General features: G+C 37.8%; 1 protein-coding gene across 1 annotated transcript in view; it reads left to right on the top strand.

Moving 5' to 3' along the window:
- The window catches only part of cog6 (component of oligomeric golgi complex 6), an 86,042-nt gene that overhangs the window by 24,633 nt on the left and 46,409 nt on the right, over nucleotides 1-15,000 (top strand). The window contains exons 5-7 of the mRNA XM_056473620.1: nucleotides 9,991-10,102; nucleotides 10,726-10,808; nucleotides 12,408-12,478. Of these exons, the coding sequence (XP_056329595.1) occupies nucleotides 9,991-10,102; nucleotides 10,726-10,808; nucleotides 12,408-12,478 (266 nt within the window). The remainder of the gene's footprint in view (nucleotides 1-9,990; nucleotides 10,103-10,725; nucleotides 10,809-12,407; nucleotides 12,479-15,000) is intronic.

The raw sequence follows: 15,000 nt of genomic DNA, 5'->3' as shown, positions 1-15,000 counted from the left end.
TAATAATATTATTAAAACAGCATTAATAATAATAATCATAATAATATAAATAATAAAACAGAAATAATAATAATAGTATTAAAACAGCATTAATAAAACAGCAATAATAATAATATTAATAATAGTATTAAAACAGCATTAATAATAATAATAATAATAATAATAATAATATAAATAATAAAACAGCAATAATAATAATCCTTTTGAAACAGCATTAATAATAACAATAATAATAATATAAATAATAATAATAAAAATAGTAAAACAGTAATAATAATAACAATAATAAAAAAAAATAATAATAATAATAATTATTATTATTATTATTATAAAACAACAGCAATAATAATAATAGTATTGAAACAGCAATAATAATACAAATAACAATAATACAAATAATAATAATAATAATAATAATAATAATAATAATAATAATAATAATAATAATAATAAAAACAGCAATAATAATAATAATAATAATAATATCAAAAAAGGCAATAATAAAAATAATAATAGATTATAATAATAATAAATAAAAAGCAACAGCAATAATAATAATAATAATTGTTATAATAATACTAATGAAATAATAATAAAACAATAGCAATAATGATGATAATAATAATAATAATAAAAATAACAAAAACAATAATAAATAGTAAATGTTGTTATAAAACTACAGCAGTAGTTTTAATCAGAAGATTGAGAAAACACAAATATTTTGATCTTTTGTGTGTGTGTGTGTGTGTGTGTGTGTGTGTCTCCTGTATGAGAGTTTTGAAAAAACTGTGCGCTTGACTTCATCTTTAAAAGCTGCGCTTCTGTATTCATCATATATTTCTTGGCTTCACTTGGCTCAGAGTGAAAATGTCTCACCCTTTTTTTCTCCAATGCACTTTGATTCTGTTCTTCAGCTGCGTGCTGTAGTTCTGGAAAGATCTCACAGAGCCAGCCGTTCTCATTAATAGCCTATGAGGAGATTCAGAGAGCGATTGACGAAACACGCTCCTTCATCTCAGTTTGCTGTCTGATGTGAAGTCACTCATGCACAGAGGAAATCAACCGTCTGCGGATCTGTCAGTCAGATTGTTACTCACCAGTGAAGGAACTGGGCTTTAGTCCTAATTGGAATTGTTCACGAAAAATAATAACAACAATAACACAGGCTTATTTGGGTGCTTTGAATCATCTTGACCATTAGAGATAGTGAATATAAGCATACACAGTTGAATTATTAGCCCCCTTGTATATTTTTTCCCCAATTTCTGTTTAACAGAAAGACCTTTTTCATCACATTTCTACACATAATCGTTTTAATAACTCATTTCTAGTAACTGATTTCTTTTACCTTTGTTGATGACAGCACATAATATGTCACAGTCACCAAGTTGAGTGCCCACCCTCAAGGGTTAATCGATTTGATTTGGGACAACATGAAAGAATTGTGCGGAACCCAGACTATTTTTTTTCTTACGACCAAAGCAAAGTTTATCTTAGATCATTTTTTGACCTCTTAATAATAAAATAAAATAATAATTTGAAAGTGTCACCATTTTCCTCAGAAAACATATGTTTAATTATCGCTAATTATTATTTTACCTTAGTTAATTTTTCTGTTGTTTGTTTTCGATCATTTATAGTGGATTTTTTATTTTTATTCCAGTTAGCGAAAATATTTTAGTCTTAGCTTTAGTTTTCATTTCCTAAAATAACCTTGTTGTGCACACTGAAAAAACTAAAGTCAAATAAATACAAGCTACACTAAGCTCAAAATAAAACTAATAAACCAAATAATAATACCATTTTTTAAATAATTGCAAATTAAATAATACAAATAAATCAAACTCAACTTAAAAAAAATAAACTAAAATTCAGTAAACGTCAAATTCAATTCAATTCACCTTTATTTGTATAGCGCTTATACAATGTAGATTCTGTCAAAGCAGCTTCACATAAAAGGTCATAGTAAATAGGAACAGTGTAGTTCAGTTTGTAGTGTTTAAGTTCAGTTCAGTTGAGCTCAGTTCAGTGTGGTTTAATAATCACTACTGAGAGTCCAAACACTGAAGAGCAAATCCAACGATGCGCAACCATGCAAGCCAGTGGCGACAGCGGAGAGGGAAAAAAAACTTCACTAATGGCGGAAGTGAAGAAAAAAAACCTTGAGAGAAACCAGGCTCAGTTGGGCACGACCATTTTAATTTCTCCGCTGGCCAAACGTCTTGTGCAGAGCTGTAGTCTCAGTGGCGGAGGCTGGAAGCTGGCCTCAGCGAAGACTCGTCTGTCTCTGGAGCGTCACAGGAATCAGTCTCATGTTCTCCACTCTTCCATGACCACCACAGTAGCTGCTAAGGATACGGCCGGGTCCAGGATATGGAAAACCTTGGGATCATCTCGTCGTTGGTCTTGGATCGAATCAGTGACTCTGCATAGTCTGAAGGCCTCGGGAAGAGTATCCCCAGGTGGAAATGGAGAATAAAGAAAATAATTAGCGTAGCTGCTGTTCATAGTGTATATAAACAAGATGCAGAACCTGTGTGGAAGCCCGCTAAGTGGTGCACTAAGTGTATGCTTTACTGAACAGATAGGTCTTTAATCTAGTTTTGAATTGGGAGAGTGTGTAAAAAAAAAAAAGCTTATTCAAAAAAAGTATGTGTAAAACCCTATATACCCTGACAGAATTTTCATCTTTGGCTGAACTGTTCCCTCAATCCGCATGCCTAAAATTCCAGTTTTCATTCCAGCAATCTTGTATCTTTGTCTTTGAGTAATAATTTACATCTTATCTGACATTTATGACGCCCCTCTTTCTCTCTCCCTCACACACGCACACACCCTGCGGAGGTGAACCTTGGGTGGCGGGGAATTACAGCTATTTAATATATCCTCGACATGTTCCCATTGTTAAAGTTTTGCAGGTCGGATATCTCTCCCCTGGCCTAAAGCAAATGTCACACAGCTCTCTGATAGTGGAAACATGAAACGTGATCCCTGAGCAAGTCCACATGACTAAACGCATCCCCCGAACGCTGACATGCTTTCTTTGGCATGTTAAACACCGTTACAAACATGTAGTCTGAATGAGTGCAAGTTCTCCTCAGGCTGTTTTGCGTATGAAAAGAGGGCTCTGTAGGGTAGTCAAAAGTATCTAATTTTTTGCTCAAATGTTAGCGGGAATGAGACGTTTTTAACATTTCAGTACCGATTGGTAGCGAATTCGATACTTTTGACAACCCTACAATGGGGCCCTTTTTTCATACACAAAGATTCTACAAGGGATAGTTTTGTGTAATCATCAACATTTTAAATCCAAGAAGGTCCAGAAACCCATTCGGTTTGCGGATGCAGATTCAGATAATGTTGCTTATAGTTCCTTGACACTAGGGTTGTCATGAATACTGGAATTTGGTACCAATCGATACTGAAATTTAAAAAGGTCCATTTCCGCTAACAGTTGAGTGCTGTTGAGCACGTTCTTAAACAGTGCTGCTTTGCCATTGTGTTCACGCTCAACGAAAATGACTGTGATTGGCCGTGAAGGTCATCAGTTCACCGAACTCACCGCTGTTTACTGAGTGTAAACACAGATACAGGGACACTGGAGCATTTCAAAGTCACGTCGGTCAGCTGGTTTGTTTATAAGCTGACATACGAGAGACCCGCTGATGAATCGCTGCTTTAAAATCGCGCTTTCCATGTATCGGTAGTTACACTCAGTAAACAGCGGTGAGTTTGGTAAACAAATGTTAGCAGAAATTAGACATTTTCAACATTTCAGTACTGATTGGTAGCGAATTCGATACTTTTGACAACCCTACAATGGGGCCCTCTTTTCATACACAAAGATTCTACAAGGGATAGTTTTGTGTAATCATCAACATTTTAAATCCAAGAAGGTCCAGAAACCCATTCGGTTTGCGGATGCAGATTCAGATAATTTTGCATATAGTTCCTTGACACTAGGGTTGTCACGATACGATAAATTTTAAAAACGCCCATTTCCCGCTAACAGTTGCGTGCTGTTGAGCTCGTTCTTAACCAGCGCTGATTTGCCATTGTGTTCATGCTCAACAGAAATGACTGTGATTGGCCATGAAGGTCATCAGTTTACCGAACTCAACGCTGTTTACTGAGTGTAAACACAAATACAGGGACATTGGAGCGTTTCAAAGTCACGTCGGTCAGCTGGTTTGTTTATAAGCTGACATGTATTACAGGATTTCATGTATCTCCGGCCGCATTCATCTTTCCGCTGATTGCAACCAATCGTCCTGTCCCTGCAGCTGAAAAACACCCCTACAGCATGATGCTGGCACCCCCATGATTCACTGTTGGGCCTGTATTGGACAGCAGTGCCTGGTTTTCTCCACGCACACCACTTAGAATTAAGGCCAAAAAGTTCTTTCTTGGTCTCATCAGACCAGAGAATCTTATTTCTCACCATCTTGGAGTCCTTCAGGCGTTCAACTCTTTCATGTGTCTTTGCACTAAAAAGCCCCGACTGTTGGAGGGCTGCAGTGATGATTGACTTTCTACAACTTTCTCCCATCTCCCGACTGCATCTCTGGAGCTCAGCCACAGTGATCTTTGAGTTTTTTTCTTTACCTCTGTCACCAAGGCTCTTCTACCCTGATAGCTCAGTTTGGCTGGATGGCCGGCTCTAGAAGGAGTTCTGGTCGTTCCAAACATCTTCCATTTTAGGATTATGGAGGCCACTGTTGTCTTAGGAACCTTAAGTGCAGCAGAATTTTTTATAACCCTGGCCAGATCTGTGCCTTGCCACAATTCTGTCTCTGATCTCTTCAGTCAGTTCCTTGGAGCTGTAAAGTCTTATGTAGACAGGTTTGTGGCTTTGCTAATCAAGTCCAATCAGCATATTCAAACACAGCTGGACTCAAATGAAGGTGTAGGACCATCTCAAGGATGAACAGAAGAAATGGACAGCACCTGAGTTAAGTGTCACAGCAAAAGATCTGAATACTTAGGACCTCATGATATTTGTTTGTTTATTAATAAATCTGAGTTCAAGGTCAACCATCCTGTGTTTTCTGTCAAGATGGGGTGCTGTGTGTACATTAATGAGGACAAAAAAAGGAATTTAGCTAATGGCTGCAATATAACAAAGAGTGAAACATTTAAAGGGGTCTGAATACTCACCGTACACATTGTATTCTCAAAAAATGCCAAAGTTTTATTATATACAAATAATTGCTTTATTGGTGAAGGATATAGTCATGTGGGACACTAAATACCAATTTGTGTTTGGACGACATGAAGGAATTAAGTTATTTTAATAGTTTTTTACAAATGCAAGTGAATTGAACATAAAACAATTGAGTTGCACCCCCCTCCCCCCAAAAAAAACCCAAGAATTGAGTTGTTTCAGCTCAATTTAAATAAATCGTTTAAACAAACAGCAAACAACCTTTTATGAGTGGAGAAATCCGAATAAACTAGTAATTGGACAGGGTGGAATACTAACAGAGGTAATGGACGACTGTGTAAAAAAAAAAAATAGTTAACACATTTTGTACTAACAGGGCGACATGGTGGCTCTGTGGTTAACACTGTCGCCTCACTGCAAGAAGGTCGCTGGTTTGAATCTAGTCAGGGTCAGTTGTCATTTCTGTGTGGAGTTCTCCCCATGTTGGCGTGCTCCGGGTGCTCCGGTTTCCCCCACAGTCCAAAGACATGTGCTATAGGTGATTGGATGACCTAAATTGGCCGTAGTGTATGAGTGTGCATTTGAGAGTGTATGGGTGTTTCCCAGGGATGAGTTGCAGCTGAAAAGGCATCCTTTTTGTAAAAAAAAAAATTCTAGATAAGTTGGCGGTTCATTCCGCAGTGGCGACCCCTGATGAATAAAGGCACTAAGCGGCAGGAAAATGAATGAATGAATTTGGTACAAACGATATTCCAAGTTTTTAGGTATCTGAAAAAAATGGCTTTTGGGGATATTCAAAAGAGACTTAAAAAAAACATTGATGTATAAAGGTCACCAAAACAAACCAATCCAAAGGTCTCGCCATGAAGCAGAAGCATTATCTAGGGTGAACAGAGACTTCTTTTAACAGTGTGACAGGAGGAAAAAAGTATTGGAGTATGTTCTTTCTATTCTCCTGAGGAATTTTGAGCGTGAAAAGAAATGGTGGGTGATCTGAGGTCAGAGAAAATCTTTATTCTAATGCTTTTGTGATTTGTGAGCAACTGCAAGAGTTTTGCAAGCAAATTCAGAGTTTCTAAGTGGGAAACCCATTCTGCTGAGAGCCAACGCCAAACTTCTGCACTGTAAAAAATATTTGGAAATTAACAATTTTACGTATTGATGTCAATTTTACGTAATTTTTACGTCATTGATGTTTTTATTTTTTATTATTTTATGATTATTTATTTGTGCTTTTAATTGCATTGTAGAAGCTTGATCTTTCCTTCAATAACTTTTGATGTTGAAAAAGTTGAAAAGTTGACACCTTTATTGACATTTTAATAGTTTGAAATGATACATTTTCTGGTTTGTTGTTGTAAATTAAGATACAAAAACCTGGAAATAAACTGCCAGTATGATCTGTTATTTCACAGGCTTAATTCACTCTATATTATTTATTATATATATTGCATGAGACTACAAAAAGCATATCATGTCAAAACAAACTTTTATTTTGGATGCGATTGATCTTTGCCCAGCCTCATTTATTTAAAATTGTTTCAATATCTTTTATTTTATAGTGTTCATTGCTGTGTGTTTAAGTCTGCTTTGCTGTTGGTGTCATGTGTTCTTGGAGTGCTTGTTCTCTTTTGTACTGTATTCGAAAATTGTAGAAAGAAAACAAAAAAGTCTCCATTAAACAAGCTAAAAATAGAGTTTTGACCAAACAAATTGTCATGTGGTGGTAATTAGGTCAAAAAAAAATATAATACAGATTTGAGGAATTGAATACAAAATGTTAAAGAAGTGCTTAAATAGTCTGTGTTTGATTAGGGTTGGAGCAAAAGTATGCAGAGCTGCGGCCCTCCAGGAATTGAGATTGAGACCCATGGTCTACGTATATAGTGCTCTAAAAAGGTCTCTGTTGACATATAGGTCATACTACAGTAGCCAGATTACTTCCCTGCTGAAAAATCCAGTTTAAACCAACCTAGGCTGGTTGGCTGGTTTTAGCTGGTTGACCATTCTGGTTTTAGAGGGGTTTTGACCATTTCCAGACTGGTTTCCAGCCATTTCCAGCCTGGTCTTAGCTGGTCAGGCTGGAAAATGCTTGACCAGCCTGGTTTAAGCTGGACATAGCTGGTTTTGGCTGGGCTCCCAGCCTGGCTAGGCTGGTCAAGCTGGTTTTAGCTGGTCATCTACCAGCCTGACCAGCTAAGACCAGGCTGGAAATGGCTGGAAACGAGCCTGGAAATGGCCAAAACCCCTCTGAAACCAGGCTGGTCAACCAGCTAAAACCAGCCAACCAGCCTAGGCTGGTTTAAGCTGTTTTTTTCAGTAAGGTTTTGACAATAACTGCTGTTTTATGCCATATTATAAGTCTTTAATATAATTATAATATACTACATTACTTTTAACAATAAGTGCTGTATTCATATAGGTCTTATAGTAAGATCACTTTTATCTTTAAGTGCTGTTTTATACCATTATAAATAGGTCTATTATACTACAGTAAGATGACTTTTAACTATAACTGTCAGCTAACTAAATACGAGCAGCTCCACAAAATGAAAGCAAGGTCCTAGTGTTGGTAACCTTTTAATGGTGCGAAGAAAGAGCAGAAATGAGCGAGGGCTGAATCAGCAGTGTCGTCTCTCCGAGGACAGAGTGTGTCCTGACTGCTATTGTTCTTATGTCATACTTTATAGATGCCCTTGTTCAAAGGATGTCGCCTTGAGCCCTGTGCTAGTTTACTTTCCGTGTCTCGCTGCCGTTTCTGACTAGAGTATGGCCGCCATCTTGTGTTGACTCAGGGTAGTGGCTGTGGATTCAGTTTAAAGGGACGGTTCACCTAAAAAAATGAAAATTCTGTCATTGTTTACTCACTTGTTTAAATCCTATTTGAGTGTCCTTTTTTCTGTTGAACGCAAATGAAGATATTTTGAGGAATGTTAGTCCATCGTATGAGCCCATTGACTTCCATAGAATTTTTCCCCCCATGAAGGTCCATGAGTGCTAGCAAGTAACATTAGCATTCTTAAATTAAAGAAATATCATCTTTTGTTTTTGACAGAAGAAACAAAAACTTATAAAGGTTTAAAACCAATGAGAGAATTTTCATTTTTGGGGGAACTATATCTTTCAGATATTAAACATATACTCTGCTGAACTTTAAATAAAGATATGTTTCATAGCGTTTTGCAACAAGATTTTATGTGTAATTATTTTAAGTGTAACACACAAAACCTAACACACACACCACACACACCACACACAAAAAAAAACTATAGAAATCTAATACATCACTTGATTTTATAAGCAAAGCTAAATAAGCGAATAAAATAAGTCAAAAAGTAAGGGAAAACTTTGCAGATTTCCACATATATTTATATATAATCTATTTATTTACCTGTTTAAATGTGTGTAACTATTTATTTTTTTCGGTTTTCATAATAATTTCATTAATATTATAGAATAATATGCAAATGTACAGACGATTTGTGTGTCATGAAACATATAAAGCAATATTTTTTTGTTGTTTAGTAGATGTATTATTAGTTTTGTTTAGCAAACAAGTGGTTCTAATTGGATTTGCGTTAAATAAACTTTAAGTGGTTATTTTTTGTTACGTATTCAGCTTCTATACACAAATTTTCCACATAAATCCACATATTTATTTATGTATTTGTTATAATTCTGTGCAGAAATTGCTAATAAAATCTGTCGATTCTCTCTGGGCCTGCTTATAATGCATGTGCCTTAAATAATAAATTCAGCATTTCTTAAATCAAGCGTCATATTGTGTGTTTTTTGTAATACAAATTTAATTTTGCATAATAATAAATTTTTTCAACTAAAGAAGCTTGTTTGTGGATATGTCAGGACATTGGTTTATGAACTATATATTTTTGTATGAAATATAATTTTTTCATTATGTTGTTTTCATGCATATTTTATAATTAAAGAATAAAAAAATGTTCATCGTCTATGAGTTAAGCAGGATTTTAAGTAGCATCTTTAGTATCAACTCAAGTAATTCAATTGACACAGTGCTAATACTTGAATAATCAATTACTTTTAAGGCATAGTAATTGAAAAAGTAATTGAAATACAATTTTAGTGATGTAATTATAATAATATTATTAATTCCTTACATTAATATAGAACTTTTCTGGACACTCAAAGCGCTTTATACATGTTTTGGGGGAATCTCCTCATCCACCACCAGTGTGCAGCATCCACCTGTATAACTTAATGGCAGCCAAATTGTACCTAAGTGCACACCACACACCAGCTGATTGGTGGAGAGGAGACAGATAATGAAGCCAATTATGATATGGGGATGGTTATGGGCAAATTTGGCCAGACTGGCGGTGTTAACCCCCTACTCTTTTTTTGAAGGACATCCTTGAGATTTTTATGACCACAGAGAGTCACGACCTCGGTTTAACATCTCATCCGCACGACGGCACTCTCTAAGCAGTATAGAGTCCCCATTAATATACTGGGGCGTTAGGACCCACACAGACCACAGGTTGAGCGCCCCCTGCTCACTAACACCACTTCCGGCAGCAAGCTAGCTTTCCCATGGGGTCTCCAATCCAGGTACTGACCAGGCTCAGCCCTGCTTAGCTTCAGTGGGCGACCATGTGAGAGTTGCAGAGAGCTAGCTGCCAGATAGCTTAGTTAATTGGACATTATTAGTTTTTTTAATAAAGTATACAGACAAGAAGTCACCAAGTACAGTAAAAGAAAACAGATATCAAAATAGGTTAAGATCTAAGTATAAATAACATTAAATGTGATCTAACTCAATGTATTTCTGCATGTCTTTCTCTCTTCAGTCATCGGTTGGAGGTTCGGGCTCAGGTCGCTCAGGCGTTCCTGTCAAAGTTTCAGCTGTCGGCCGCTGAGATGGCAACGTTACGCTCTGCACGAGATGGGCCTATAACTGAGGTGACCTCACATTGTCGTACATGACAATGCAGATCAGTATTTTAGATCACATTTTAATTAATCTGCACGAATGCCACTGAACCATGAGATGCGATTGGCAGAGGTCTTGCAGTCATGATTTATAATTATACAACGCCATTCAAAAGTATAGGAATTGTGTTTGGTTTTGGAGAAGTTTCCCCAAGCGTCCATTGATTTGATGATGTATTCAGTAAAAGAGCAATATTAATGCTCTTAAAATGACATTTTCTCTTTGATAAAGCACTTGAATATTAAAAGAAATCAATATAAGATCATTTCAGGCTAAAGAAATCTTAATATGTTGACATTTTATTTATTCCAAGCCTCTAAAACTTGTTTAACTGTAAAGATTATGAATGTAAAGTCATAGATCATTACTTATTTTTAACTTCCCATTAAAAATAAACTGTATTTGCATGAAGTCTTCAACTGTTTCTCAACTTAGTCATCCAGTTTGTTTCTGAGTGAAATAGACGTTTAAATGCAGCATTGCTTTAAATGAGTTGCATGAGAGTGTGATCTTCTCAGATGAAACTCTTGCAGACTGATTTAGAAGGAGGCTGAAACGGAGTCAGCTGTGATGGTGTGTGTTGTCTGTGCAGGACTTCTTTAGGGCGCTGAACCGTGTGAAGAACATCCATGAAGATGTGAAGGTGCTGCTGAGAACCAACCAGCAAACAGCAGGGTAAGAATAAAATATAGAGGATAAGAATAGAGCAGAATTAACAATTGGACAGACTGGGCTATCTGACCAGTCAGAGAAGAGTAGTGTCTTCTGACCAATTAGAGCAGAGTAGTGTTATCTGACCAAACAGAGAAGTGCTAAATGACCAATCAGAGCAGAGTACTTTCCATTTGACTTATCAGAGCAAAGAAGTGTTAAATAACCATTTAGAGCAGTGGACTTTCATCTCACCAATCAGAGCAGAGTAGTGTTAAATGACCAATCAGAGCAGAGTTTTCTTCAGTTGACTAATCAGAATATAGAACTTTTTAGCTGACCAATCAGAGCAGAGTACGGTTAAATTACCAATCAGAACGGATTAGTGTCTTTTGACCAATCAAAGAACAGTAGTGTTAAGTGACCAGTCAGAGCAGATGAGTGTCTTGACCAATCAGAGCTGAGTAGTGTTCCTGACCAATCAGAGCAGTGTTAAATGACTAGTCAGAACAGAGTAGTATTAAATGACCAATCAGAGCAGAGTAGTTTTAAATGACCAATCAGAGCAGAGTAGTTTTAAATGACCAATCAGAGCAGAGTAGTATTAAATGACCAATCAGAGCAGAGTAGTTTAAATGACCAATCAGAACAGAGTAGTATTAAATGACCAATCAGAGCAGGGTAGTTTTAAATGACCAATCAGAACAGAGTAGTATTAAATGGCCAATAAGAGCAGAGTAGTGTTAAATGACCAATCAGAGCAGAGTAGTATTAAATGGCCAATAAGAGCAGAGTAGTGTTAAATGACCAATCAGAACAGAGTAGTATTAAATGGCCAATAAGAGCAGAGTAGTGTTAAATGACCAATCAGAGCAGAGTAGTGTTAAATGACCAATCAGAGCAGAGTACTTTCAGTTGAGCAGTCAGAGCATAGTACTTTTCAGCTTACCAATCAGAGCAGAGTAGGGTTAAACCACCAATCACAACGGATTAGTGTCTTTTGACCAATCAAAGAATAGTAGTGTTAATGACCAGTGAGAGTGGATGAGTGTCTTGACCAATCAGAGCAGAGTAGTATTAAACAGCCAATCAGAGCAGAGTAGTGTTAAATGACCAATCGGAGCAGAGTACTTTCAGTTGACAAGTCAGAGCAAAGTACTTTTCAGCTTACCAATCAGAGCGGAGTAGGGTTAAACCACCAATCACAACGGATTAGTGTCTTTTGACCAATCAGAGCAGAGTAGTGTTACTGACCAATCAGAGCAGAGTTGTATTAAATTGCCAATCAGAGCAGTGTTAAATGACTAGTCATATTCATAACAGTGTAGTTATCTAACCAGTCAATGTAGTGTTAGTAGACTAATCAGAGCCAGAGACGTGTCATCTGACCAATCAGATCAGAGTAGACCCTCAGAATGGAGCGATTCACACATGCCACATCCTTGATCCAACTATTTCATTTTCTTACATAAGGAAATAGAGCTGACGCTGCAATCTGCATATTTTAAGAAAGATGAATGTTTTGGAGATGAATGGAGACCTCCAGTATAAGATTAGCCCCCTTTTGATTTTCCTAGTCTTGGTTTTCCACATCTAGATGTTCAGTCTGTGTTTTCACTGCAGGCTGGAGATTATGGAGCAGATGGCGGTGTTACAGGAGACGGCATACGAGCAGCTCTATCGCTGGGCACAGAGTGAGTGTGTGCACGCTGGACCACACACACACACACAGTAGAAGTGAGACGTTTCTGCAATATAAGCACAGCTGCTGCTGCCAGAGAATGTGGAACAGAAAGCTCATTAGTTTCATATAGAACTTACCTCTATAGTCTTTATAGTAGGGGTCACCAATCTCGGTCCTGGAGGGCCGGTGTCCCTGCAGGGTTTAGCTCCAACTTGCCTCAACACACCTGGCTGGGTGTTTCAAGTATACCTAGTAAGAACTTGATTAGCTCATTCAGGTGTGTTTGAATAGGGTTGGAGCTGAAATCTGCAGGACACCGGCCCTCCAGGAACAAGTTTGGTGACCCCTGCAGCTTCACAACTGACTCATGAAGCCTAGCCTGAACATTTGGAGTGGCTTTACAGTTTAAATCATTGAAGAAGCTTTAAAGAAGTTTCAAACAGTTGGCATAGAGAGATAACTACATATGTGTTAGCATGTTTCTAGTATGGATTGGCATGTTTCTTGCTAGTCGTTTGCTACCCAAAGCGAACCTCTACGAACTCCCGGATGACGTCACATTCGCCGCGTGCTCTCAAGCGAACCAGCGGATGCGTCGAGTATAAACCAGGCTTGAGGTGTTAGCAGGTGATTGTTGGGTGTGTGGAGTCATTGCTAGGTGTTTTAAGTGGTTGCTTAGGTGTTGCTAGGTGGTTGCTAAAGTGTTCTGAGGGGTTGCTGAGGTGTTGGTTGGTTGTTGCTAAGTGGTTGGAAAGGCATTGCTAGGCAGTTGCTAGGGTGTTCTGAGTATTTGCTAGGGCGTTGCTAGGCGGTTGTTTGAGTGTTCTAGGTGGTTGCTAAGCTGTTGCTAGGCTGTTGCTAGGGTGTTCTGAGTGGTTGTTAGGTGGTTGCTAAGGCGTTGCTAGGATGTTCTGAGTGGTTGATAAGGCATTGTTAGGGTGTTCTGAGTGGTTACTAAGGCATTGCTATGTGGTTGCTAGGGGGTTGAACGATTGCTAAGGTGTTCCTAGGATCTTCTTAGTGGTTGATATGGCATTGCTAGGGTGTTCTGAGTGGTTACTAAGGCGTTGCTAGGTGGTTGCTAGGGTGGTCTGAGTGGTTGCTAAGGCGGTGCTAGGGTGTTCTGTGTGATTGCTAAAGTGTTGCTATGTTCTCAGTGGTTGATAAGGTATTGCTTGGGTGTTCTGAGTTGTTACTAAGGCATTGCTAGGCGGTCGCTAGGGTGTTTTTGAGTGGTTGCTAAGGCATTGCTAGGGTGTTCTGAGTGGTAACTAAGGTGTTGCTAAGCAGTTGCTAGGGTGTTCTGAGTGGTTGTTAGGCAGCTGCTAAGGCGTTGCTAGGGTGTCCAAGGTGGTTGCTGAGGTGTTGCTAGGTGGTTGCTAGGGTGTTCTTAGTGGTTGTTAGTTATTGCTAGGCGGTTACTACAGTGTTTTGAGTGGTTACTAAGGCATTGCTAAGCAGTTGCTAGGGTGTTCTGAGTGGTTGCTAGGCAGTTGCTTAGGGGTTGCTAGGTGGTTGCTAGGATGTTTTGAGTGGTTGCTAATGGGTTGCTAGACAGTTGCTGGGGTGTTCTAGGTGGTTGCTAAGATGTTGCTTAGGTGGTTTCTAGGGTGTTCTAGGTGGTTGCTAAGGTGTTGCTAGGGTGTTTTAGGTGATTGCTAAAGTGTTTTAAGTGGTTGCTAGACAGTTTCTGAGGTGTTCTAGGCCGTTGCTAAGGTGTTGCTATGGTGTTCTAAGTGGTTGTTAAGGTGTTGCTAGGATGTTCTCGGTGATTGCTAAGGTGTTCTGAGTGGTTGCCAGAGTGTTGTTAACATAAATTAGCATGGTTGTAGTTTGAATTAGCATGGCTCTAATATGAATAAGCATTATGATGGAATGTTTCTAGTATAAGTTAGCATATTTTTGTATAAACTAGCATGTTAGCATAATTTTAGTATGAATTAGCATGTTGCTAGCGTGTTTGTAGTATGAATAGTATGTTAGGATATTTGTTAGTATGTTTGTAGTATGGATTAGTATATTGCTAGTATGGCTATTTTACTTTATAGTTCTCGTTTTCTTACACTGATCGAGTTTCTTTTTTTCTGCGGCACACAAAAGCAGATACTTAGAAGAATGTTGAAAGCCATCGAACTATCCTGATATTTGGTTTTTCACTTGCACTTTATTTTAAGGTGACGTAGTTCTAGAGTAACTATTCAGTTAACTGCTAAGTAATATTCATTAATTGCACATATTTACTATATGTCTGGGGTTAGAATGTGGGTTGGGTTCGGGTTAGGGTTGTATCTAGGCCATGCTACATGTGTAACTACTTCACCATTAATTAAATTAGAGTTACAGTTTTTCCTGCTATAGATGTTAGTGTTTACTGGTTTCCAACATTCTTCAAAATACCTCCTTTTGTGTTCGACACAACTCACAAATGTTTGGGAACACTTCAGGGTAAACAGTGAGTGCATTTCTGTTTTTGGGTGAACTGTCCCTTTAAATAACACAATTGTAAGTGATTATAAATGTGGTTTACCATGA

Source organism: Danio aesculapii, chromosome 15 (assembly GCF_903798145.1).
Source record: "Danio aesculapii chromosome 15, fDanAes4.1, whole genome shotgun sequence".
Taxonomy (NCBI): Eukaryota; Metazoa; Chordata; class Actinopteri; order Cypriniformes; family Danionidae; genus Danio; species Danio aesculapii.
This window is presented reverse-complemented; position numbering and strand designations above follow the sequence as displayed.